Raw genomic sequence first — 26,144 nt, 5'->3', positions numbered from 1 at the left:
GACAAGCCGCCCTGGGCCTTCCAATGCTCTTTTCAATAAACGCCAGAATCGTCGTGGCCATTTGTGACTATTGGTCTACCTCTGCTAGCACCAACGACATCGGTGAGTATTTGTGTTGGCAAAGTCTTACAGGGCTGACGAAGCAAAACAGCGCGAGCTCAATTGTGTTAGACCAGGTCATGAATTGCGTTCCCAACCACCTATGACCAGCCACCCTTCACTTAGTTAGATGACTATATAGGCATTGCATCCCCTAGGACCTAGATAGAGGGAACAGAGATTCTTTCACCCTTCGTTTCGCTCCCTCAACCTTCAATAAGTTGCAGTGTCACAGGCAAGTACGCGCCAGTTCACGAGACAAATGCCTCGACTGGCCCAACACTAAAGGGTTTCTATGCTTTTACGTTCCTTACGGGCATATGATAGCCGATACCATCAACCGCTGTGAGGAGCGGAATCTTATGAAAAGGTGATCATCTCCTACCCAAAGTGTAACTTGCAGTATGTGTGGCTATAATCGAATGAGTTATTGTATTACACAAACCACTGGTCACATCTTATGTACAGCTTAATGAACCAAGCTCATACTTCAGACATCTATCTAACCTCACTTTCCCAAGGACGATCACTGATCCAGGTAGACACTCGCGACAAAGTGCACCGCTTCAGTAGACGCAGGCTTCAGGTAAATACTATATCTGTCTGACACAATATTTTTCATTGTCCTATCAGATGTTTGCCTGTCTGTTCGGAGATGCTGAATTAGGCATGGACTAGTCTCTTGGCCCAAGAAACGCAGCATTGGTATTGTCTTCAATTGACAGCGACCATTTCAAACGTCCCCGGTGTTCTATGCGTCAACCGACGTTCTCAAATTTGACAGCGGAAATGTGATCATCCTGGGTCTAGAGTTCGCGGGGATCTATGGTGTCGCAATCATTTTTGGTTTTTGTGATGGCAAAAGGCCCGAAGGGAGAAATTGCATTCAGTGAGAAGCAGAGTAACGGAAAATCAGGCGAATAGCGCCCATGGTACCGTTATGCCTTTTAATTCCAACGCATAGGGTCGACAGACAGTATCTAGGATCTCCTTCACCTCCTAGTAAGGCTGAGAAACAAGGGGCTTTGGAGGAAACCACGAATTTGGGCATAAGCTCGACCGCAAAAGATACGGTCGATCTTACGGCTTCGATTGTGCCAGAAGCCTCGGTCCAGGCTCGAGTCACACAGATACAGACGCGTACTCTTATCAACCGTTTCGTCTCACATTTTCATTCTTTTTGTGGTTGTTTTGGCTATAGAATTCTACCCTGGTCTGAGTAGGCCCATATAGATTTGACGGATCGTTCAACTTGTGCCGTGTTCAGAATTATTCACACTCCCCCGAACACAGGAGTCACGGCAGGCGTCTCGTCCAACAACAACTTGCACTTTACCCAATCTTGAGCGGTCATTCCTGAGGTAGGCCACGGCGTTGCCGAAGCCCAGGTGCCAGACTTTCAACTTCTTCAAAAGACCATATATATACTGCCGATCACTGGCATTTGCCGCAAGTCCAAGTCCCGCAGCAATCGAATTCGCGAGGAAATAGGAGTCATTACGGGATTCCTCGATCTGGCGCCGTCAACCCGCTTGAGTCTTCGTCATGGAACTGTCCGGACCCATTCCAGAACTACAGACTGGGGAGCAGCATCCAGACCCATACCTTGCCGACTTTACCAGGCTGGGCCCGCAGATCTTCTTCTACGAACCACGGGGATCAATTCCCTCTGACGCGGACGATGTGACGACGCCCGACCTGATCATACTATGTTCCTGGATGGGAGCGCTCCCAAGATATATCGCCAAGTATACCAAACCATATCAGTCGATATTTCCGCGCTCACCAATCCTCTTGCTCAAGCAGGACGGAGCTGATTTATTCTGGAAGCCAAGATACTTTCAAGGGCACGCCATACAGCCCGCATTATCGGTGATACGGCAAGTTGTCCAGGAAAAACTACCAGGCAAACCTCGAATTCTTCTTCACATCTTCTCAAATGGAGGGTCATACTCGGCGTTATTTCTCGCCGATGCCTATCGGAATTCATCACCCAATAAAGACGAAACGCTCCCTATCTCGGCACTCATCTTAGACAGCACCCCTAGTCTACCTTCTTCCAAGAGTGGACACGCTGCCATTTCGGAGTTGCTTCCTAAGTCTGAACCTATGCGAACAGTCAGCAGCGCCGCTATATGGGCCTTCATCGGCATTGCGCAGACTTACGAAACGCTGTCAAGAAGCGAGAACATAACAATATGGTTGCGAAGGAAGCTGAATGAACCTGGCAGCGCATTCACTCAGGATGGGTTGAAGAGGCTATATATCTACTCGCAAGCAGATGCTCTGATCCCAGCAGGAGACGTGGAATCCCATGCCAAAGAAGCGGTAGACATTATTGGCGAGGAAAGGGTTCAACTAGAAGACTTTGAGACTAGTAGACACGTAGGCCATGCCATGCTCAATGGACAGAGATACTGGAAACTAGTAGAGGATCTGTGGAAAGAAATGACTTCATAAAGGATAGCGGTATGGTATATTTGTTTAGCACTAGATATCAAACCTAATCTTGTTGCGTCCATGTGGTTTCTTGAAGCCTTGCAATGAGTAGGAATCTCTATCAAATGGTCACCTGGAAAACGACCACATCTGGAACGCTGTCGATGTATGCCGTGAGCGTGAAAAAGAAAATCAAAGGAGGACAAACACCAAGATTAGACGCGCAGCTGCTGGTATCCTCCCATCTCAGCCTCGCCGTCCTATTCTGTGCAGCCTCGCGCAGCCTTGCATCAATTCTGACGTCGCTGTGGCGCACCGTAAACAAAAGCCCAGACACCGCAAGATCCAGAACATGGTGCTGTACCACAGCCCCCAGATCTCCAGCCAGCAATACGGAGTACCATCTCTCGCACCCATCTGCCTTTGCGGCTCTCGCTCGTCGCGATGCCCAGCCTTCTCGACTGGCTCGTGTCTGATGAACCCTCCTTTCGCGTCTCCCGGCTTCCCTCGTTGTACTCTGACCTCAGCGTGCAAAAGATCACCAACCCAGAAGGCTATGCGGCCAACACCACCGCATGGACAAGCGCCCTCACCCGTGCGGCCCTAGCAGGGCAACTCCCCGTCGCAGAGCAACGCCTGATCCTACAGACGTCCGATGACCTACTCAATGCGCTTGCGAGTCCCCAGTACGGCCGGCCGTCCGGGCTGGGCCACGTTCTCGACGAGGCCGTCCGGTCAGGGAAGATGATCGACGTGCAGGATTTCCTGACGTCCGACAAGAGCATATACACCAAGACGTGGATTCCGTCCCCGCTGGCGATCCTGCGTTGGGGTCTCCAGCGCGCCGGGCTCGTGGGGACCGGCAGCTACGACGTCAACGGGCACCTGCGGCGTGGCAACCTCGTGCTCGTGAGCGCCCTGGAGGAGGTGTACAACAACCACATTACAAAGTTACGCGGGCAGACCGGCACGAGTCTCACGGACCGCATCATCAGCCGGGAGTCATTCACCAAACAGCTCGACGGCCTCCTGCTGGCGGGAGGGAGACTATCACCGCAAGACGTGTCAGTGTTACTGCGCTACCTTTCCCGCGACAAACAGGTCCTCGCGTACGACGAAACGACGATAAAGTTCAGAGCGCCCCGTGCGACCGCAACAGCCACGCCAGAATCAGAATCAGACGCCGCAATCACACGGGAAGATCGAAGCATTGCGTCTCTCAAGACACTCATCTCGAACCTCGCCACGCAGATATTCATCCTCACTTCGCGCATCGCCACACTACAAGCCACGGCTCAGAATGCAGTCAAGTCGGGGAACCGGACGATCGCCTTGTCCGCGCTGCGGTCGAAGAAGCTGGCCGAGAAGTCACTAGAGTCCCGCGCAAACACCCTGCACCAGCTCGAGGAGGTCTACACCAAGATCGAAGCCGCGGCGGACCAAGTCGAGATCGTGGCGGCCATGGAAGCCAGCGCGGGTGTGCTCAAGACGCTCAACAAGAAAGTCGGCGGGGTCGACAGGGTCGAGGACGTGCTGGACTCGTTGCGCGAGGAAATGGCGAGGGTCGACGAAGTAGGCGTCGTCATCGCCGAGCCACTCGACGGCAAAGCCGTGCTGGACGACGCCGAGGTCGACGACGAATTCGAGGCCCTGGAGCGCGAGGAACGACTCGAGCGCGAAAAGGCCGAGAAGGCCAAGCAAGAAGAGCGACAGGCTCGAGAGGCCGAGATGACCACGAGGAAGAGACTGGAAGAGTTGGACCGAGTGCAGCAAGAAGCTGCGCAGAAGACGAGAGAAAAGCGCGAGGGCGAGACACGGCAGACAGAAAATCAAACCCAAACCGGAGGCGACGCGGTCGAGGGGGAACTCTCGAGAAGTATCGAGAAGATGCAACGCATGGATCTTGGGGGCCAACAACCGCAACAAGAGGGCAGGAAGATGCAAGCGGAGCAGGTCTCAATGTCGTGAAGTACGATGGTATGGACATGTTCGAATTTGTTACGCCCAATAGTCAAGGACAGAAGGCTTTTGATGGGGAATCTGAGAAAAACTCAGAATTAGATGCATTCAGATACACAGCAGGCCTATGTCGTTCCGTTCTGGATAATGTCCTCGTACCATGTACCATTTTTTCATGAAGCATGAACCCGGTACCACATAGAGTGTTCCCTGATGATGTACATGTGACTGTATCTGTATCTGTACTTGTTGTACCTACTTCATGGCCCTTCGAATGTCTCGTCCATTGTTGGATGTGGTAAATCCTGACTGTTATAATCATGTAATCCGCTGGCCCTGCCCTGCTCTGACAAAAGTCCGCTCAGTTAAAGAAACGGCCAGTAGCTGGCTTTTGGACGACCTCCAGCGGATCCATTCTTACCTCTAGACCGCCTTCTTCCGGCGGCTCAGAGGCCTCGTTCAGAGACTTCGACAGGCCAGTAGCCTTTGCATCTGGATCCTGCTGCTGCTCAGCGTTTCCAAACATAACAACTTCGGAATCCGCAGGCACTTGCTCCGATTCAACTAATTGATGGAGGGAGGCAGCTGCCGCCGGGTCACCTTCCGCTGGTACAGAGACTGATCCTGGTCCTGATGCCGTGACCAGTGGCACAGCTCCATTCGGTGCCGTCTCTGGCGCCTTCTCTTTAGTTGCAGACACTCTCTGTCGGGCCTGCTTGATCAACTCATCAAAATTGCTTTTCTGGCTCTTGACATGAGAGTCCCGATCAAAGTCTTTGGACATAAATCCAGTATTGGGCGGCTTCTCCATCTGCCGTCCCAATGTATCCTCCCACACCCGCAAATCCGAAAGTAATTGTCTCTTTGTGACAGGATTGGAAGAATCACAGTTTGCATTCCAGAGGTTCACCCACTCGGTATGCCTTTTGCGCATCAGCTCTTTCGATCCGTGACTTGGGATCCCGAGATCTCTCAACTTCTTCCGCAACCCGGTCTCAGCGAGGAGATTATAGTTGATAAACGGTAACCGGTCATTCTGCTTCAATGGCTTTTGCTGAGTGTAGGCTAGCGTTACGGGGGTCGCGTTTTGCGCCCTCGTAGGCGGCGCGGGCGATGATCCACTGTCAATTGGAGTGGTACTCTCTCCCATTACACATTTATCCAGGTGTGCATTGATCAATGTCTCCTTCATCCTTCTGTGGCAGCACGGGCACGCGACCAGTCCGTCGTTCGGCTCCTCATTATCAGCTTTGAAGTGTGGGCTCTTGGGGACGTCGTCGTCGTCCTCATAAACGCTTCCTTCCTCGCTATCCTCAATTGTGACTTGGGTAGACGGCGCACTTTGCTGGCTTGCGCCTTCCGCATTCTTTTTCGTTTGACTTCGGGTACTCCGTCTCCCCACGCCGTTAGTTGTAGTCTGAGTCACGATTCTCCTCCTCTTCCTAGGTCTTTCAGAATCTGCTGCCTGCAGTTCGGATCTCGATACCGCTGCGTCCGTGGCGAAAGTGAGAAGGCCCTTTCGTGAGGCGGTAAAATTAGCGACCAGTTCTTCCACTACCCAGTTTCGACGCAGCTTGACTTCTTGGTCAGATTCTCGGCATGCTGGGCATCGGCCTTCTTGTGACAAGTACCTCCGTATACATAGACTGCAGAATGTGTGAGAGCAACTGGTCATCATCGGCGTTGTAAAGAAGTCCTTGCACACCCGGCATCTTAGAGAGGAGTCTAGTGGCGCAAGTGCGGCCAGAGGTGTGGGCAGCCAGTCTGTGCTGTCCGTAACCTCATACGGCTCAGGCATCATGCAAAAGACTTGCGACCAGGAGGAAGGAATGCGACAGTTGTCAGCGTGTTGGAACTTTGAGATTCTGGGGTGGCTGCTCGCGGCCTAGAGAGTGCTTCATCACTGATGCCAGTGCAAGATGCGGAAACTGCGCTAGGAAATTGCTTCGCGCACGCGTCTAAAGTGGACCGGAAATGGACTAGCTCTATCATTAGTCAGCACGGTATTTTGTACCAGGTCCTGTAGGTCGTCGGCAGTGAGTATTACAAGTAGGTCGTCCATATCCATACACTTGGTATGTAGGTACCTAGGTCTTTATACCTCGAACACACCTTATCAAAGAGCATTCATGTCCTCATTCAAAATCGTCATCCTCCCGCAACAAAGGGTCTGGCCTATTCAGACGGACCGGACTTAGTGGCGCTTGTTCTAATGGGTTGACACCTGCACCAACACCAACCTTCAAGTTCCTCCTGTTGACTGGGCTGTCTGCTTTCTCAAGGGGATTCATCTCCTCCAGCGTCTCATCTTCAACTTCGGTCTGCTCTTGACCGTCGATGTCTAGTTCAAGTTGTCGTGTGGCTCCACTGAATCCTCTCTTCCTTGCTTCGCCCAGCTTTATCCTGACGGCAAGACGCAGTTGTTCCACGTACTGAGCCATCTCATGAAAATGTTGGATAGAGTCGCTGGTCTTTGTCTCGTTGTACAGCTCTTGGGCTTCGTCCAGCTTTTCTGCTGCGACCTCTGCTCTTCCCAATTTCATCCACTCGTCCGCCGCCATGACATTCCAGAGAGCAGCTTTGCGCTTTCGCGTGCCCCAGCCAGTGTTGCCAATACCAATACGATCAGCGAAACAGGACGCAACCCGCTCACTGACAAGGACATGACCTATACTGCCCACCAGACCAAGCTCCAAGCAGCGGATAGCCCATTTAGCGGCAAGCTCACTAGCGGCCTGGCCTCGAACCTTCAGTAATTCGACACCTAGCAGAGTCGCACGTAATGCTAATGCCGGATCTGAGCACCGGGTCAGATATGAATAATTCGCTGTTTCGAGCATGAGGTCGAAGTTTTCGATTTTGAATTTGGAACTGCCACTGCTTGTCAAGGGATTGAGTAGAGTGGCGACTAAGCACATCTCATTAGCACCGGCAAGGTGTTTCCAGGCTTTGTCGTTTGAATAGTCGGATCGCAGAAGTTCGTATATGGACGCTGCCAGTTTGTAGTCTCGTAGCATGAATGCATAGTCTGCTAGCTTGCGGAGCAGACTTTCCGGAGCATCGTACCGATAGGCGCCTTGCAAACTATCGTAATTCCCACTTGCTCCCGAAGCACCGAGGCTTGTCGCTGACGAGTTTCGTGAGCTTCCAAGCCCAGTCCACCTCTTTGACAAGGACATGAAGCGTCCAGAGATCCCTCTTCGGCGAGATGCAATTTGTTCATTCCACAGTGCAACCCTTTGCTCCATATGATACACTATCGACTGAGCGATGAGCTCACGAACAAATCCCCGAAGCGACGAGACATCGGATGAAAATATGTAGGGTGAAGTCGAAGCATTAAGGTCTATCAGGTGAGCGGTTTCTTCCAGAAGTGATAGTTGTTCCGACGGTGAAAGCCATTCGCAGACTGGGAGTTCCTCGGTGTCATCGTCTGATTCGGTGCATGGCACAGACCTCAGCCTCAACAAATGGCAATGTAGGCCGAAATGGCGTTTCATCTGATCAAACAGGGCAGAGGACTTGCTGAAATCATCCCGGTCTTCATCATGCACAAGCACGTAGTACCGCAGATATTCTGGGTTGGCATACGGGGGCAAGGCATTCGAACCTTGAGCAGTTTGCTGATAAAGATTTCTAAGCGTCTCAATAGGCTGGCTGGTGGAAGAGCTGATGGCAATTACCGCACCCACAGGATGCCGGAAAGTCTCATGCGGGCTCATTGACTGCAGACACAGCAATCGGGCCAGGAAGAGTTTGTAGAAGTGGGAGATTTCGCCTCTGGAAGGGACATCAGCGGTATCGTCGAAACCTGCCCCGGCGAACTGTTCCATCAGCTCCTCCACTTTTTCGAGATGATCTGATTCTGCCGACGGATTCATGCCGTTCCGCACGAGTTGGCTCAAATCCGAGAAATGCACGCCAAAATCTTCCCATGCTCTACTCGCCCCGGTGCTATCTCTGACCACAACTTTGCCATTGATCTTGTCTCCGAAAGGCCGTACTAAGCCCGTGAATCCATCTCTTATCCCTTTACGAACGGCTAATTCGTCTACCTCGGGTGCAGCACAGACTGCGACGGTAGGTGAGAATGCCCGGACAATGAGGCTTCTGGTGTCGTTGTAACTCTCCGAAGGATTTCCCAGAGGACTGTTCACTTGGGATCGACCAAATTTCGCAAATGATAGGGAGAGTCTGCCATTGGGAGAACTCGAGCGTGACAGGACACTCGACAAGGTGCTATTGCGTGACCCTAGGGGTGTGGGACTAGAGGCGCGGAGGGGAAGACTCGTCGTGGACGCAGTGGGAGACTCTTCTCTCGGAGCCGCTCTTGTCTTCTGGACTCCAAGAATTGAGAAAGAAGGTGGTGGTTCCGGGGATTGAAGAGGGTCTCCATCACTGGGCGAGTTCATGGACAGCGGTGGTTATTGGTGATATGTGAGGGAGGCTGTCCTTTGTCGTCGCATGGGTAGGGATAGTGGCTGTGGAGTAGTTGTCCTTCAGGGAGCATATCAATGGGATCCGATACTGCGATATAAACACGGCTTGTCGTTCCCTATTGCCATCACTACAACGGAGCACCTGTAGCAATACAGTGACGGATTTGAAGCGCTTGACAATTGCGCCCGGGACGGGACGCATTCCATGTAAACTTTTGCATCACCGTAGAGATGTGGTACTTTGGATCATAGAACACCAAACGCCTTATCTACGCCATACAAAAGGTGCTGATGCTACTCGTACAGGATCATGTCGATCACAGGTTGGGTCCGCTGGCATGTCCTCATACTCATTGCTCCTCAGCGAAGCTACTTGCCCTCTCCCTCTATCATTTCCACACAATAATATTCCATACAGGACCGAGTACCACCACGAATTTGCTCCCTGGTAAGACTATATCTAGTGGAGTATTGCTAGCCCAACAACGTCCAGGGCAATGAGTGTCTAGGGCAGCCACTCTCTGTGACGAAGTTTGACGACCTGTGTTGCCAATAGCGAAGTATCGGGCCGTGTGATGCCGTCAGGTACGCTTGATAAAAATCTCTGATCAGCTGAGAATCCATGACTTGCAAATATAATCTCCATATCTGTTTCACAAGAAGTCGTTCGAAGGACTTTTTGAACTTGTCATAATCACCGTTTGACATCACGCAATCAAATTCAAATACGAAAGATCCCCAGACGATGGATCTCAGAACGTTTTACCTCGGGTACATTGCAGCCATCAACACCTCCACCGACCTTGCGACGGACCTATGTCCTTACGTTAAAGAGGGTTTGATTCACTCTCACGACGACAAAACGCCCCTGTCCGTCGACGCGTTTGCCGAGATGCTACGCCAGAGCCAGAGAGATCTACCCGGCTTGCATTTTGGGATCGATATGTTGGTAGTCGAAAACGATTTGGCGAAGAAAGACGCAGGCAACATCGCCTCAAGGCTTAGGCTTAGCTACCAACCTTCACCAGGCACTACGCAGGTCTTTTTCGAGCATTGTATGTACCGCGTCGAAGAAGGTAAGATTGCAAGGGTATGGACTGTTCTGGATGGCGCTGGGCAGAAGTGGTTGGAAGAGCATTACGGACACAAAAATTGAGATCTCTGCGAGCACACCATGACTAAAGTATGCCGTCAGATGAATGAATGAATTGGCAAATTGTCGCGATCATAAACATTGAGACTCCATAATATCTTGAAGCGATCACGTTAAAGGGATCGAAGCCAATCCCTGCTGTATAAAGGTGTACATCGTCCAAGGTTCGGGTGCCAGTATCTTGCATGCGGCGCCTGAGCCATATCCGACTCCTAAATCATCTCTACCTCTACTAGTATGAGTACACGCGTAGACAGTACATTACGATATGTCTCCTGCTTCGCAAAAAGCTACTCATCTAGGTACTGGTTAGTCTGGCTGTGCGGGACGACAAGGAACTAGGAGGCTCGGACAATGAGATTGTCGACTCCTCCTACTTACCCACAAGTACTTAATGTCTGGTAAAAAGCGCAGTTCCAGGCCCAATTCCCGGTAACCACTCGGATACAGCAAGCCTTTTGGGCATGCAGTTGAACTGTTCAATATGTAGGTAGTGAACCCCAAGCCAGAGCCCCAAAGCTGCGGTTGCTGGTTGAGCATCAAAGGACTAGCCAATATTCTGCTATAGGCACGTTGGGGCCCATTCCGGGCGACATGGACAAGGCGAAGGGCCAACGGGACTGCTAACTCAGTTGGGTCTAGGGGCTCTTCTCACCCATAAGGCGGGAGCAATTCGCCTAAATTGACTGATGTCACCCACCCTCATTCCTTGGTCTCGGCCTTGGAATCTTTTTGTATGGCCAGCTTTATGAGACGCAGCCCACTTTGTTCAACATCTTCGCTGCACTGCCACCACCTCCTACGTACTCACCCAAGAACACGGTTGCGATACCCGAAAAATCGATAACACAAATTCTCGGGTCATTCTTCGTCATGCCATCTTTGTAGCTCAAGTTATGCTGCAACTGCCCACACTCGTTTTAGACTCGGTTTGTGTTTCAAGGTCAACCACTCTTGCCTGCCCCGAACTACCAAATGTTCTGTCCTACTCGTGCTCGTTGAGCAATGCGACAGCCTCTGTCGAAATCCTACCCAATGAGCGTCGGGCCTGAAGCATCACCACTTGCTCCTGTCGTTTCGCGAGAGACCTACCATGGCAGTGACACCACCGAGTCCGCCTGGGGATCAAGAGCTGAACAGGAATGCGCCAGACTCCCCAAGAGCTGGTCAAAGCAATTCAGAGAACGCACACGGGGCTCAAGACAGTGAGGGAGAGCTTGTTGGCACCATACATAATGAAACATCCAGAGTCCGTTTCTCTGTCGAACTTCCGAGATCTGGAGTCGAGGGCAAAGCGCAAAAAGATCCGACTGTCTCGGCACAGAAGCCCGCAAGCGTTCTCAAGGCGCCTTCGTACGGTCGCAGTCGCGGATACTCGCTCCGACGATCGCTTTTTGCTCAGAACATCCAAAGGCAGAATGAAGACCATGGAGCCTCTTTTGAGCTAGGCACCTCCGACTCTTCCCTCGATTCGCGCAAATCCAAAGAGTCTGGCCATCTCCAGTACACCTCGATCACAATCCAGGAAACGGGGGAGGAAAGCCAGCTGGCGGCCAAAAGTCCAGCCCGTTTGTCGGACCCCAACCTCGACTTGCCACTGTACCGTCGCTGGCTATCGAAACAGAGCTCGCGCGTAACGTTATGGCAGAAGGCCCGGAATACCTACCAGCAAGCCCGTGACAGGATCGCAAAGGCCAACACAATCCCGCCCTCTGTTGACGGCAGACATGTGCGTGTTAGGGTTTTACAGCTAGATTCGCCGCTTGATGAACGCACAGGAAAACCCTACATTGACAACCTTATACGCTCATGTCGATACACTCCGTGGAACTTCGTCCCACGTCAACTCGTTGCACAGTTTGGAAAATTGGCTAATTTCTACTTTCTTTGCGTTTCCATACTCCAAATGATACCAGGTCTCAGTACAACTGGTACGTACACAACTATAGTACCTCTCCTGATCTTCGTTGCGATTTCCATGGCGAAGGAAGGTTACGACGACGTTCGCCGGCATCGGCTGGACAAAGAGGAAAATGAACGCTTGACGAAAGTGCTACACATGGGCAATTTCTCTCAAGAGGATGGCTTTCAAGCCGGGGCACTAGAGTGGCATGAAAAAAGGTGGCATCAGGTCCAAGTGGGGGATATTGTGCTGCTCACTAGAGATTGCCCTGTGCCCGCTGACATGGTCCTCCTTCACGCCAATGAATCCTCTGGTACAGCTTACGTTGAAACAAAGAGCCTTGACGGGGAGACGAACCTGAAGTCAAAAAAACCGCTCGCCGACATAAGTGAAGCATGTCAAGATACCGATGGAATTGCGAATCTCAGTGCCGAGTTCGTTGTGGAAGACCCTAATCTCGATCTTTACAAATTTGATGGCAGGGTGGACATGAACGGGCGCTCGTTCCCTCTTACCAACAACGAGGTGCTTTATCGTGGGAGCGTTCTGCGCAACACTTCGTCCGCTACAGGCATAGTCATTTATTCGGGGGAGGAGTGCAAGATTCGGATGAACGCGACCAAGAACCCGAGGGTCAAAGCCCCGGCTCTGCAAGCCAAAGTGAACAGAGTGGTCGTTATCGTCGCTGCGCTTGTCATCTTCATGGCGATCATTTTGACGGTGGCTTATACAATTTGGCAGAAAACCACTGAAGAGGATTCCTGGTACCTCCAATCTGCCAAAGTCCCTTTTGGACACATCTTGACCTCCTTCATCATCATGTTGAACACCATGCTACCTCTCAGTTTGTATGTGTCTCTCGAGATTGTGAAAGTGGCTCAGATGTTCCTGATGAACGACATCGACATGTACGACCCAGAGACTGATACTCCGATGGAAGCCCATACATCCACCATCAACGAAGAGCTAGGCCAAGTCAGCTATATCTTCTCCGACAAAACTGGAACCTTGACAAACAACTCCATGAAATTCCGCAAAATGACCATTGCTGGCACTGCTTGGCTACATGACCTTGACCTCCACGAGGACGCAGTAGGTGATGGAGGTCGAGAGAAGTTGAGACATAAAAAGCGTGGCGGAAAAGGGAAGGAGATCTCAGGACGGAAGAGCAAGCAATCCCATGCCAAAAGTACCCGCAAATCCGCTGCATCAGCTACCGTGGAAAAGGAGGCCTTGTCCGCTGAAGTCGAGGATCGAAGTGAAAGTTTGCCCTGGAAGGCTTCGAGTGGTCTCGACATGTCCATGGAAACTGGCAACACACAAGATCTGCTGGATTACATTCATCACCGACCTCAGACTGTTTTTGCACGGAAAACAAGATTCTTCCTGCTCTCATTGGCACTTTGCCATACGTGTATACCTGAAAAGAATGATGCAGGCGACATTACATTCCAAGCAGCATCGCCTGATGAACTTGCACTGGTTACTGCGGCACAAGATCTGGGGTACATTGTGACGAATCGTGACTCACATACAGTCACCATCAAAACCTACCCGGACAATGACGAAGACCCCATCTATGAGACCTACGAGGTACTGGATGTTATTGAGTTTTCTAGTACAAGGAAACGGATGTCAGTGGTTGTACGGTTTCCTGACCAAAGGATATGCCTTATAAGCAAAGGCGCTGACAGTACGCTGCGAAAACTCCTTCGTCTTGCTGATCTGGCAAGTTCGAGCGTACAAGCTGCAGAGGGGCGAGCAACACAAAGGAAGAGTGTCGAGGCTCAGGAGGCCCTTCGACGAAAGAGCGTTGCATTAAGCCATAGGTCAAACTCTGTACATGTTGCTGATAGCTCACCCCGAGTTAGCGGCCTTACCATCGACAAGTCTCGCACAGCCCGAGAGAGCATCGACCAATGGTTGAAGGAGCGAGAAGCTGACCCAGGCATCTCACGGCCTCGCCGAAGCTCACAGTTTTATTCGCCGCGGCCTTCAGTACAGTTTGGCTCTCGCGCATCCGAAACCTTTGGCAGCAGAGCACAGTTTTCCTCACAGATAAGCCCACGGCCCTCGATGCAAGTTGAGGGTGTCGAGGAGCTCGTGGAAGAAAGCTTGGTCATCAACGAAAAAGCGGTCTTTGAGCGTTGCTTTCAGCATATCGATGATTTCGCCACGGAAGGCCTACGAACATTACTCTACGGCTTCCGCTTTTTGACAGAGGATGAGTATAGCACATGGAGAGAGATATATGAATCTGCTAGTACAAGCATAGTCGATCGCCAAAGCAAGATTGAACAGGCCGCAGAACTCTTGGAGACGAAATTCGAACTTCTTGGCGCGACGGCAATTGAAGACAAACTACAGAATGGCGTTCCGGATGCCATTGACCGGTTTCGACGGGCAGGTATCAAGCTGTGGATGCTGACTGGCGATAAGCGCGAGACCGCCATCAATATCGGACATTCGTGCAGATTGATCAAGGACTACTCAACCATAGTGGTATTGGACCACGAAGCGGGCGATCTCCACAGCCGGATGGCTAGCGGCTTCGCCGAAATCGACGACGAGAAAACGGCACATTCGGTGCTGGTGATCGATGGCCAGACTCTCACAATTATCGAGGCTGACCGAGCTTCAATGGCGCTCTTCGCCGATTTGGCCATTCGCGCAGACTCTGTCATCTGTTGTCGAGCCTCTCCCAGTCAGAAAGCCTCACTTGTCAAGACCATTAGGACCAAAGTTAAGGGTTCGGTAACTCTTGCTATTGGAGACGGTGCCAACGACATCGCAATGATTCAGGAAGCGCATCTCGGAATCGGTATTGCCGGCAAGGAAGGTTTGCAAGCTGCAAAGACATCGGACTACTCTATTGGACAGTTTCGTTTCCTGCTCAAGTTGGTTTTGGTACATGGCAGGTGGAACTATGTTCGCATCTGCAAGTATGTTCTTGGAACTTTCTGGAAGGAAATGCTGTTCTACCTGGTGCAAGCAATCTACCAGCGATGGACCGGCTATACCGGTACCAGTTTATATGAGCCTTGGAGTTTGTCCATGTTCAATACGCTCTTCACCAGTCTCCCTGTCATCTTTATGGGCGTGTTCGAGAAGGACCTCGCCGCTTCCACGCTTTTGGCAGTACCGGAGCTGTACAACATTGGCCAGAGAGATCGAGGCTTCAACGTCAAGCTATACGTTTGGTGGGCAGGTCTCGCTGCGTGTGAGGCTGTCATTGTCTACTTCATCATGTATAGCATATATGGGATGGCGCTCTTTACGCGAGACCAAGGACTGTACGCAATGGGTTCAATCGCGTATAGCGGATGTGTGGTCATAATCTCACTCAAACTGCAGTGCATCGAGTTACACAACAAGTCGGTGGCAGCAGCCATCGCCATCTTCCTGTCAGTCGGTGGTTGGTGGCTTTGGAATCTCATCCTTGGGGTAATCTATCCTCAAGATGTGATATACAGTGTCAGACACGGATTTCTGGATCGCTTTGGTCGGAACCTCTTGTGGTGGTTGACGCTGTTGCTCGTCATTCTGTGCGTTTGTCTCTTGGAACTCATCATCAAGACGATCAAAGTGGCCGTTTGGCCTAGTGACGTCGACGTATTCCAAGGATTTGAACAGGATCGAGAAGTCCGAAAGCGTTTCGAGGAAGCTGCAGCAGATCTCCTGCAGCAAGGCTGGGATCGAGGCACGAAAAAGTCCAGCCTGGAATTGGCTCGAGAAGAAGCCGAACAAGCGGATCGAGAAGCTCAAGTGCAAGCGCTGTTGGACCGACCACGTGATATGAACCGGAGGAAGCCCTTTGTCAGGGAAGTCTCAAGTACGAGTACGATGCAGGTGGCAAAGAGTGGGCAGGTTCTGCCGAAAGGGGGAGGGGACGGAGGAGGGCAGGAGATGGAAGAAGTCCCGCGCAAGTCGCTGGACGCTGGGGAACTCTTTACAAAAGGATTTGGCGCTGTGCGCAGAGAGACGATGCAAGAATTACGATAAGCATGATTGCCGACTATGAGAAGATGATGATACCCCGGCGAGCGCGAGCACATATGGATACAATGGAGTATGAATATCTGACAGAGCATGGATATGCAAGGTTTGGAATGAGCTACAAATGAAATGAAACGAATATGCCTGCTTATCGATGCGACGACGTATTAATAAGTGTGGAACATGAATTGCTAGCGACCCCAGGGAGCTTTCAGCTACTAATGTACCGTCAAGGAGTATGCATACCGAGTAGGGATGCGTAAGTTGAAAATAGCTTCAAGGACGCAGGTGCCAGGGTTCGTAGCAAGGTCAGGGTACGCAGCAAGAGTGAGACAAGCACAAATAAAAAGGGGGGTGACATACCTACAGTACATAGATAATGCACAGAGTATGGAGGATGGACAGAATTATCGAGCATTTACTGGGTAGGAAGAAATATGTGGGATGGATGCGTTGACCATTTCCGAGGGGACAGAAAAGCGTTCGGCGGATCCATGTACAGTATCTCCCCTCCCTCTCCAGGTGCTGGGAATAACCTAGTCAGTCTGTAGACGGTTGCGTCGTGGCCTGGGTCCGCTGGGTAAACCCTGATCCCTGGTCCCCGACTAATAACCAGGACAACCGTCAGTGAGCTCAGTACAAACCGTATGGCTCCCAAGATCACCACTCCGAGTCTGTTCAGAGTGTGAGCTCTTCTCAGGAACCCCCTTCATGTCGACGATGGCCGTTGTCAGCAGCCCCGTCAATCCTCCCGGACCGGCATGCAAAGCATCCTTTCTCACCTTGCACGAGTGAACTTTAGCTTTTTTTGCATCGGCTTGCTGTTGACGTAGGTGTGGAACCAAGAAGACCACTGACTCACTTGATAGTTGGCGGTGTCGAGATTATTTACATTGGATCTATACTGATGAGTGCCCTGAGCCTCGCGATCCCTCATTCCTCGTTCCATTTAACTTCATTTCAAATCAGGTTGACGCTTTACTTACCATAGATTGAGTGTGCCTGGGAATCAACACCACTTAGTACCCGACCTCGTGTTGTTTCGCCCACTGTCATTCACCGGCTGGGTACTCTGTTGAGTGCCGTAAATGCAAAACGTATGACTGTGCCCATCTTCGTGGTGGCCGCCATCATCTCAACCTCGGGCCTCCTGGCAGGTCACACAAGGCATCCGGTGTGGCTTCATCATCCTGGGCAGTCTCGTGGCTACAATCGGACATGCCATCATGCTGTCGTAGCATAGCGTCTGGGAGGGGTGGCCGGGAGTCTTGTTTTCTTTTGTTTGCCATGCCATTGCAGCTTGGGGCTTCGTTTCGCAACCCATTGCTATTGCTTGCCCGAGCAAAAGATACGCCGGTCCGTACATGCCTGCGCTTGAAGGCGCTCAGCAGATCGGACTAGGCAGCACGGACGGCTCGGGTTATCAGCAACATTGTCGTCCCGGCGAAGCTCCAGAGTAAATGGATATGGGGCGAGCTTTGAAATTGAATGGCTCTGTAGCTCCTCGGGAACAGCTAGGATGTTGGTCTTGCTGTATGGTATCGCGAGTTCATAATCGCGAACAGTTCCGGGAGGGTCTACGGGCTTGAGCTGTCCCAGGACGAGGTTCAGAATATAGGTGATCTTCCTCCCGCTTTCAGATTCGCCTGATAGAGATGGAAGTTGATGAGCACCCACTCTTCTCCCCGATTTTTTGAGACAGACAGCGAAAAGCAGTTTTCTGAGTGATGTAGCACGGTTGGAGAACTAGAAGAGGGCCAGGGTACCGAACAACCACAACAAATGATAGTCCAATTCTTACTGTATCAACACCCTCGTGCACCGATCATCGTGTTTTCCCCATCGGCCCGAGAGGCGCGTCTTCGAGGCTACCATGGTGCATCTTGCACTTGCCATTATCGCTGCAAGATTCCAGGTGTGGCTGGAAGGGAATCCGCGATTTGGAGGCTCCTTGCAAGCTGCTCGGCACGTCAAGGCGCGTGGAGAACTACTCGCGGCTCTCGCGCGATCGACGACCTATTCCTCACTCGGACAGAAGTCCCAAGGGCCCCTCGTTGGTGGATAGTCAAGCCGAGCTCCTCGTTTCAAATGACAGGTCGGAAATTTCTGGCATGTGCTTGTCGGCTGGGGATAAAGTTCCAACTGCAGCGTCGATGACATTGAGTGACATATGTTCCTCATCTCCCGGAGATGAGGCTTCGAACATGCAAAAGCCTTGCGGTTTGTCGAGGCGTGGCAAATGACGCGACGAGGTTCAGAAATCGCTCACACTTCCTCGGCACCGGCTCGACACTGCATTGCAATGAGTATGTGTAACGACTGGGAGTTTTACACTCGTTTGCCACCACGCTACCCCTGATCCTTTCCGCTCTCGGTCCCAGCGGCAACCGATGGGTTCATGAGGAGGAGGATTATTAGTTTAGCTTACTACGGAGTATTGTACCACAGATCATGGGCCTTTGAACGCGTCGAGAATGCCAAGTCCGGGCTAGTCCAGGGCAGGGAAAGCGTCCGTGTCTGCGAGGAGGTGGGCGCCTCCACCACCGTCACCACCAATTGTCGCGACTCGGTACCTGGACTAGACACACTGCAAGCCACCTGTTCCTGGCACTAGCCAGGGGGGAGACAACAAGCTTGAAGCCACCCAGCGCCCTGGACCTGGCGTGGACCGCGATGGTCGAAAGGTGCCTGCATCATCATCGATGTATCGTCACCAGACTCAACCCTGACCAGATCCTCGTCGCCCACCGTGCACTGGTCGTCACGTCGCAATTCGATTCGACATCGAGGTGCCACACATCACTCGTTCACACCCACCTCCGTCCCAGCGCCCGGTAAAGTGTACAGCCACCACTTGGGCAAAGACCGAAGTTTCTCAGCAGGGCGTCTCCAGTACCTCCGACACCTCTCCCCTCCACCGGCTTCCTCTCGCTCACCCCATGACATCGCGCAAGCTGGACCCAGCGGCGGCGATCCACACTTACTTGCCTCTCCCTATCTGTCTCTATCAGCACCTTGCCCGCTACGGAGTATTCACCCTGCCGCTAAGGCTGAGTGCTGCCTCGTGCTCAGATGCCAAAAGACCTGTCTGGAATGCCATGAACACATAGAAAATGCATACGGCATCTACAGCTGGCTAGAGCTGATCTGTGATGCAACGGTTTTTTTCTTGGTACGGAGTATCACGTACATACAAGCTTGTTCGAATGCCTGTCTTTCTTTCTATCAGCCACTGTCGTGACAAAAGTGGCGAGATACTGTTTTTTGTTTGCTGGTGCCGGGCCCGAACTGAAAACATACTTAGCGCCATGACTTGCATAACTTGGGCGAAGCACCGTGCTCGGTTGGATCTTCAGGAGAAATCGACCGTCTCATGAGCTCTTCTCGGCACGGAGTCGTAGAGTACGGACTCCCACCGTGGCCAACAGCACCTGATGCGGGTTTTCCCATTGCTGTTTGAGATTGGTGGGCTCCATCCAACTAAGAAGTATGTACCATAGAGGCACATGTGATGTGAGACAAGCATCAACAGCGGTGAACCTTCTGCCACATACATGATACGGCGAGTTGAGACGACACCAAGCCTCCCGTCTGGACAGCTCTCTACGAGGCACATACGGAGCAGGTGGCCGTTCGTCCCAGGGTCAGGCGCCTAGGAGCTGCTGACGGGGAGTCCTGTGGCGAATCATAGCCGCCGTCATTACTTGTTATGACTTGATGAATGATGGCTGCTTGCCGAGGAGCCAATAGTTGTCGGTTCTGAGGAGAATGAAAGCATCTATCATTAGCAGACGAGAATAGGATCATCGACCACCATGGTTCATTGGTGCCATCGTAACGGGCGCAGATTACAAGCCGATCAAACGGTTTACCATACATCGAGAAAGGATTGTGTAGAGGATTCTCACTGCACCGCCTGACTTCCAGAAGCATTCGAGCAGTGCTTCGGCTACAGGACGGAGGACCACACAAGTTACGACAAGTTGCGACATGGTCTTCGGAGGGGGCTTGTGCTTGTGCGCCCACGCGATTGGGGGCGCCGCAGCCAGGTCGCAGAATGGTCTGCTGGCACATCCTATGAAGCCCTGGTGCACAGATGCAGATGCAGATGGCCCTAAGCTTCTTGCTGTTAGTTCTGTATTTGTGGGCGGCTGCAGGTCTGAGTGACTCTGCGCTAAAAAGTGTCTCGGACGCGTGCCCGACAAGCATCAGAGTCTCGAGCCTCGAGGTACAGCGACAAATCTCGACGGACGGTGGCTTTGTGTCTCCAGGTCCATGTCTGTGGTTTTACGGAGTCCTCGTCGAGGTCCTACACGTACATACAGTAGTTGGTAGCAGACGGTTTGGGCTATGGTGTAACTCTTCGCCGAATAATCGCGTCTGCTCGCTCCTTGGACTCCGTCCAACATTGTCAATCCTCAGATCCTCGGGCGGGCTCTCCACATGGTCTGACGAACACGCCGTACAGTATTCGTACGGTCGGGCAGGGATGTCTTGTTGTTGTTGCAGCGCGCGGTGGGTGAGACCGTGAGACGGACAGGATGAATCCATGTTGTGACATGGGGTGTTTTGACTGCTACTCCCTGAAGACCGAGCGCGTCAGACAAGGGCCGCACCAGGCCTTTTCTCCTGCGCTCCTGGGCTCCTGGAACAAGGCCTGCGATCCAAGCTTCCTTTAGGCGGGCTAGGGGCCTGTGGGCTGTGGCGGCTTTGGAGCCTCAGGCGCCCACTAGCACCTATGGGGGAATTCAAGGAGACTTAATGGCCAGCTAAAAACAGGCTAACTGGGCCTCCACCTGGGGCTTGTGCTTTGGCTTTTAGGCTTCGCTCGGCGGTACCTGCATAGAGGGCCCCAGCGGGCAGGCGCCCGCCCACTCATCGTGCCTCCTGCTGCGGGTCTCGCTCACTTCTGATCCTGGCCCCGGCTAGTCAGGCACCTCCCTTATTGTGTCCCTCGCTCCCGCTACCACCGCCTCTGCCCTTCTTCTTCCCATCCTCACCGCCGTCCTTTAACCTCCGTTCCATCTTTTTTCCATCTCTCTGTCCAACACCTTTTTTTTCACTTGTTTCTTCACTTGCCCTGCCTCGAGCGTGCCTTTCACTCCTTCAAGGCCCTCGACCACATTCATTAGGCAACTTGCGTTTTAACACCATTTCAACTATCTACGGTCCTTACCTGCACCACATACACCCCTTTTTTTCACCATCACCAGCACGAACTACAACGAAGTCATTCCGCATTCGACTGCCTGGATCAGCGAATCGAAGACCTTCACCGCCCCCCAATCCGTACGAACACGAACCGAAAGATATCGATCACAGTATCTCGTCGCGTCGTATATCGCCTGTGAGCATTCCACTCGTTGAGACCACATCCGACCAACACACACCATGGACACGATGGAGCCCATGTCTTCCGACCTCACCGACTTCTCTCCTGAATCAACCCCTTCTCCCATGGCTACTTCAAGCACGCCGCCCCAGACATCAAGCAGCGCCACGTCAGGCCCGGCTTCTGGTCCCAACTCTGCGCGTCGACCGCCTCGAAAGAGCACCCTGACACAACAGCAAAAGAACCAGAAGAGACAGCGGGCTACACAAGACCAACTTGTGACGCTGGAGGCCGAGTTTGCAAAGAATCCTACTCCCACCGCGGCCACGCGAGAACGCATCGCGGCCGAGATCAACATGACGGAACGTTCAGTGCAGATCTGGTTCCAAAATAGGTATGCAGCTATAACGGTGACTGCACGTGGTGTTTTTTCTTGGCTAATATTTTTAATCCTTGTAGCCGTCGACGAGCCAAGATCAAGATGCTTGCAAAGAAGAGCTTGGAGAGCGGTGAAGACTGTGACAGCATTCCAGAATCCTTGAGACAGCTGCTGGCCATGCAGGCCATGGAATCTGGCAGACCCTTTCCTGGTCAACTCTTCCGCCGACCCGGTGGGCCAATGGCTCAGTATGGCAGCGGTGGAATGTTGATGAACGGAGATCCTAATGCTCAAAGCAAAGTTGGTGAGTTTTTGGACGTTTCTTTATTATCGGCGCTTGTTGCCTGACATGTCGACAGTCATCCAGCACTTCACCTGTCGATCCCTGAGTATTGGTAGCTGGCGACGAGTTGGCCAGAATGCGATGGATCTCGTTATCTTCTACTCGCCCGACAAAGCCTGCATCACGTACTACATCAACAACGATTCGGCAGGATATAAGATCGAGTACCCTTTCGCTTTCATCAAGAGCATCCAGTTGGAACCCGGTGACACGGCTCCAAATGCCAATGGATCTCCACCCCGCCCTGGCGGGCTTGTCATTGAGTTGACCAGGCCCCCGAATTTCTTCATGGACTCATCCAACTCAGGAGGGTTCTACCAATGTGGTGACTTCACAGAAGACCAGCAAGCCTCTCAGATCCTGACACACCACTTGGGAGGTCACCCAAAGGTGTTGAGCGGGCAGCTTGCCAAGTTGGTGTCTCTCGAGTCCTTCCAAAACAGACATAACCCCTTCGACATGGGCGCCATGCCTGCGTCTGCACCCGTCTCACCTACCATGGGCATTGTTAGACCTGCATCTCAACCCTCGGTCCAATTCGCCCGACCACATCCTCCCCATGTGGGAATGTTCCAGGAACAGTATGGTGTTAATCCTCACCTCCACCTTGGTCGCATGCATCCTGGCCACAAGCGTCAACGAAGTCGATCTGTGCCCATCGCTCTTGATTTCTCGATGCTTCACGGACCCATGCCCACCTTCCATGTGCAGCAACCCTCTCCTCAAATGACCCCCGACCACCACAACCTCTTCCAGCCAATGCCTCAGCAACCTGTCCAGACGCCAATCGGCCCAACGCTACAGATTGATACGTCTGCTGGTTACGGGATGGATTTCCGTCAGATGCCCATGTCGGCAACGGCCACATCACCCTCAGAATTTGCCAGTCCCGGCTTCTTCCCATCCAACACGTCCCAAGGACCAATGCCTGCTTCTGAGTTCGGCACTCCCCAGCAGTTTAACATGCCTTTCCTCTCACCCTCTCCAATGGTGGACGGTCACATGATGCCGTCTTCCGTTCCTCCCATGGCACACATGGGTCATGCCGATCCAGTTATTGCAGACCACTCACCTCCATTGTCGGCCCTGCATCGGAGCGCGTCGGCCGACATGTTCAGCATGGGCCATGACGGCAGTGGCATGATGGACGAGACATTGATGCTCGGCGAGATGTACTCGAAACAGAGTCTCAACATGCCGATGCCAAGTCCGGGAATTGACGAGAAGGGCATGTTGATGATGAACGACATGTCGGAATTCCACACGCCGATGGAGCACATGGACATGCCCATGACACCGTTTGGCACCATTGATCCGAACAGCTTGCAAGCCGGTCTACATCACTAGAGTTGCCGGCACGAAGGGCTTCCCTGTAACAGTTTGAACGACGTTGATGCCTTTCCTAGAAATCTAAATCCTGCACCATGCTTCTTTTTGAATTCGTCAGCAATTCAAGTGGAACCCGAAAGAGATGGTTTTCCATTCAGCACTGTCCGGACGGCGCCAAAACCTTCTGTTATATATTGCAATATCTCCATGTTAGTATGCGCGGCCCAGTTTGCCTGCTGTCTGATAGCGTGGATAGCTGTCAAGTCTGTTCTTTTTTTTTCCCCCGCTTTGTCTAGTTACGCGGTCATGCATTGGAAACGACTTTTGTGTTTTTTGTTTTGGGTTTCAAATTGTGCGGTTGAGGGGCTTTCATTCTTGCCTATTTCTTTGAACATTGCACAAGATGTAGGTGGGGGTTTCTGGTGGCGAGCACACAGTATTAAAAGCATCAAAGGGGAGAAGGGAGGGGAGAGGGAAAGTGAGCGTGTTTGATATTGGTAACACAAGGGGATTTTCTCTCAACTTTTTTTGACGGTCGATCGATTGTGACATCGCGTCCACAGGCAAGATTTCTCTCTCCTGGTTGAAAAATGATGTGTACCATCTTTCGTAGTATCGCACCGGACACGTCGAGAGTGTTGAAAGAGAGGATTGATTGGTGACTTTTTCTCTTTGATTCCGTCATCAAAGGACCTGGATTGTTTCATATGATGCTCCTTCGGTGTGGTAATGGTGACAGGTTAGATAGTCTACCTAGCGTGTTGATTGATGGCTGGGTAGGTAGGTTCATAGGTTGGTAGCTTCTGTAGTTGGGAGAATACCGAAGAATGAGTTGAGAATGAGAGCCGTCTCGAGGTACATGGTGTGTTTCGTGTTTCTGTTTCAGTAGTGGCAGTAGTGTTTAGTGTTAAGGGTCAAGTCATAAGTGAAAGGGGAGTCAAAGGCAGAGGTAGGTAGAGTGAGTGGGTGAGGTATGTAGAACAAAGAAGGAGGAGGAGGAGGAGAAGAAGTGACGGTGGACGGCGTCCGTGATCGTTTCTTCTCTTAAAAACTAAATACTCTGCTTGTATGTGCGTGCGCGTGTGTGATTTTATTGTTAATTTGTTTTGTGATGTACGGTACTCTCGTAGAAATTGGGTCGTGTGGTAGGGGTGGTTTCTAGTGTTTCCATGGTGAAATTGGGTTATTTGAAAGTGAGATTTGTTTGTTGCAAATCTGCTTCGTAGAAGAAAGGGAAGGGGGGGGGGGGGGAGGGCTGTTTGCGAGAAGATTACTTGTACTCCATCCGTACGGAGTAACAGTTTATTATTTATTACTAGGTTACCTACCTACCTGTGTTTTGATGGAAAAAACAAATTTGCGCCGCGGGAGTAATTAAGAGTAGTAGGTACTTAAAAGAACAACCCGGGAGGAGGCGTTTTGAACTTTTTGGATTTGTGGTAATTTATTATTATTTCTACGCACCATACATACGTAGGCTTCGTCGAGGCCAGAAGAGGACGGTGGTGAGTTATTTACTAGTAGTATGTAACACCACATACAGTATATATAGAGTACAACAGAGAAAAGACAGGAAAGGACCTTGGTTCTACTACGTGGGCGGCATCCTAACCAAGTATTAGGGGGTGGGTGAAGGACCTTTTGAAATGCCCCCCGCGGTAACGAGGAGATTAAGAAGTTGTACTGTATACCTAATTGCAGGTACCTGGTACCTGGTACCTGGTACTCCCGTAGTAGGGGGGAGGTACTGCTTGCAGGGAGTACTCCATACCTACCCACAGTACCTACAGTTCCTAGGGGAGTAAGGAGTAGGGAGTATTAGGGAGTATCAGGGAGTGAGTCCCCTCAGGTAACGCCTACGTACAGTGCCGAGTAACCTTCATTGTAGTAAATTGGGGAAATTTGGCGGTGCGAGGCGCGTGCACTTCACAACCCAAGAAGATGGCGTTGGATGATCCCCGACCCCCGGCACTTTGGGTAATTCATCTCTACATACGGAGTACTTCTCGTACCTGTGCCTTGGGATTCTCAGGTACCTAGTTAGAAGCCCACAAGGAGGGAGAGAAGGTGTATCACAGTAGGCGTGTCCCTGGGAGATGTACTCCGTACGTAAGGTACCTACCTACCTTATGGGCGGCACCAGGAGGTCGGTAGTTAGTTGGGTACTCCGTACCACCCTAAGGTACCTAAAGACTACCTAGAGGCACATATTGTACCTACGGTATGGACCACAACAATCCCACCACGTAAGAGGGTTCTTTTTCTGCTTTCTGGTTTCATCTGTTCATGTATTCATCTGATACGGGAGTATTCGCACTACCGATGAACCTCATCTTCTCTTTCTCTTTGTGACAGAATTCGAATCTCGTAATTAGCCGAAACAAAGTCGTCGTTAGTTTGGCGGAAATGTGTGATTGGTTTCATTTCCCACGAAATTACTTTACCTCTGGGGGGGGGGTTCCCGGGTCGCCGTGGACGAGGCTGAAATCAGGCTGTCTGTGGCCTGTGTGTACATATATATGTAGGTGGCTTGTTGTGGCTTGCTGGTGCGGCTCAGTAGGTGGCAGCGCGAGTATTGTCATCTCCGGTAATAGTACCTCCATGTATATACTTTGATGGTTGAGATTGTGTTGTTGTTGTTATGGACTGCTGGAGATTAATTATTGATTTTTGTTTTTCTCAAGAAAAGAACAAACAAACAAACAAACAACAAAATAACATCAAAACACCAACACCAACACCAACACCGGCCGGAAACCTAGAACAAGAAAAC

The 26,144-nt window shown here is 51.6% G+C and overlaps 7 protein-coding genes across 7 annotated transcripts; 5 read left to right on the top strand and 2 right to left on the bottom strand.

The window, feature by feature from the left end:
• Positions 1-1,644: 1,644 nt before the first annotated feature.
• Positions 1,645-2,559, top strand: PV08_02087 (uncharacterized protein; the record flags this gene model as incomplete). The annotated part of the gene is made up of 1 exon (XM_016376447.1): positions 1,645-2,559. One exon carries the CDS (start codon positions 1,645-1,647, stop codon positions 2,557-2,559), a length of 915 nt encoding a protein of 304 aa, XP_016241723.1.
• Positions 2,560-2,982: 423 nt separating this feature from the next.
• On the top strand, positions 2,983-4,506 carry PV08_02086 (uncharacterized protein; the record flags this gene model as incomplete). The annotated part of the gene is made up of 1 exon (XM_016376446.1): positions 2,983-4,506. One exon carries the CDS (start codon positions 2,983-2,985, stop codon positions 4,504-4,506), a length of 1,524 nt encoding a protein of 507 aa, XP_016241722.1.
• A 352-nt stretch (positions 4,507-4,858) lies between these two features.
• On the bottom strand, positions 4,859-6,295 carry PV08_02085 (DNA repair protein rad18; the record flags this gene model as incomplete). Its single annotated transcript, XM_016376445.1, has 1 exon — positions 4,859-6,295. The coding sequence occupies one exon, from the start codon at positions 6,293-6,295 to the stop codon at positions 4,859-4,861; it is 1,437 nt and encodes a 478-aa protein (XP_016241721.1).
• A 337-nt stretch (positions 6,296-6,632) lies between these two features.
• Positions 6,633-8,909, bottom strand: PV08_02084 (uncharacterized protein; the record flags this gene model as incomplete). The annotated part of the gene is made up of 1 exon (XM_016376444.1): positions 6,633-8,909. One exon carries the CDS (start codon positions 8,907-8,909, stop codon positions 6,633-6,635), a length of 2,277 nt encoding a protein of 758 aa, XP_016241720.1.
• A 772-nt stretch (positions 8,910-9,681) lies between these two features.
• On the top strand, positions 9,682-10,092 carry PV08_02083 (uncharacterized protein; the record flags this gene model as incomplete). The annotated part of the gene is made up of 1 exon (XM_016376443.1): positions 9,682-10,092. One exon carries the CDS (start codon positions 9,682-9,684, stop codon positions 10,090-10,092), a length of 411 nt encoding a protein of 136 aa, XP_016241719.1.
• Positions 10,093-11,182: 1,090 nt separating this feature from the next.
• On the top strand, positions 11,183-15,994 carry PV08_02082 (uncharacterized protein; the record flags this gene model as incomplete). The annotated part of the gene is made up of 1 exon (XM_016376442.1): positions 11,183-15,994. One exon carries the CDS (start codon positions 11,183-11,185, stop codon positions 15,992-15,994), a length of 4,812 nt encoding a protein of 1,603 aa, XP_016241718.1.
• A 5,385-nt stretch (positions 15,995-21,379) lies between these two features.
• PV08_02081 (uncharacterized protein) lies at positions 21,380-23,389 on the top strand (the record flags this gene model as incomplete). Its single annotated transcript, XM_016376441.1, has 3 exons — positions 21,380-21,714; positions 21,780-22,003; positions 22,059-23,389. The coding sequence occupies 3 exons, from the start codon at positions 21,380-21,382 to the stop codon at positions 23,387-23,389; spliced, it is 1,890 nt and encodes a 629-aa protein (XP_016241717.1).
• Positions 23,390-26,144: the final 2,755 nt, after the last annotated feature.

The sequence above is a fragment of the Exophiala spinifera genome (assembly GCF_000836115.1).
Source record: "Exophiala spinifera strain CBS 89968 unplaced genomic scaffold supercont1.1, whole genome shotgun sequence".
Classification (NCBI taxonomy): Eukaryota; Fungi; Ascomycota; class Eurotiomycetes; order Chaetothyriales; family Herpotrichiellaceae; genus Exophiala; species Exophiala spinifera.
Note: the sequence above shows the minus strand (reverse complement) of the source record. Positions and strands in the feature narration are given on the sequence as shown.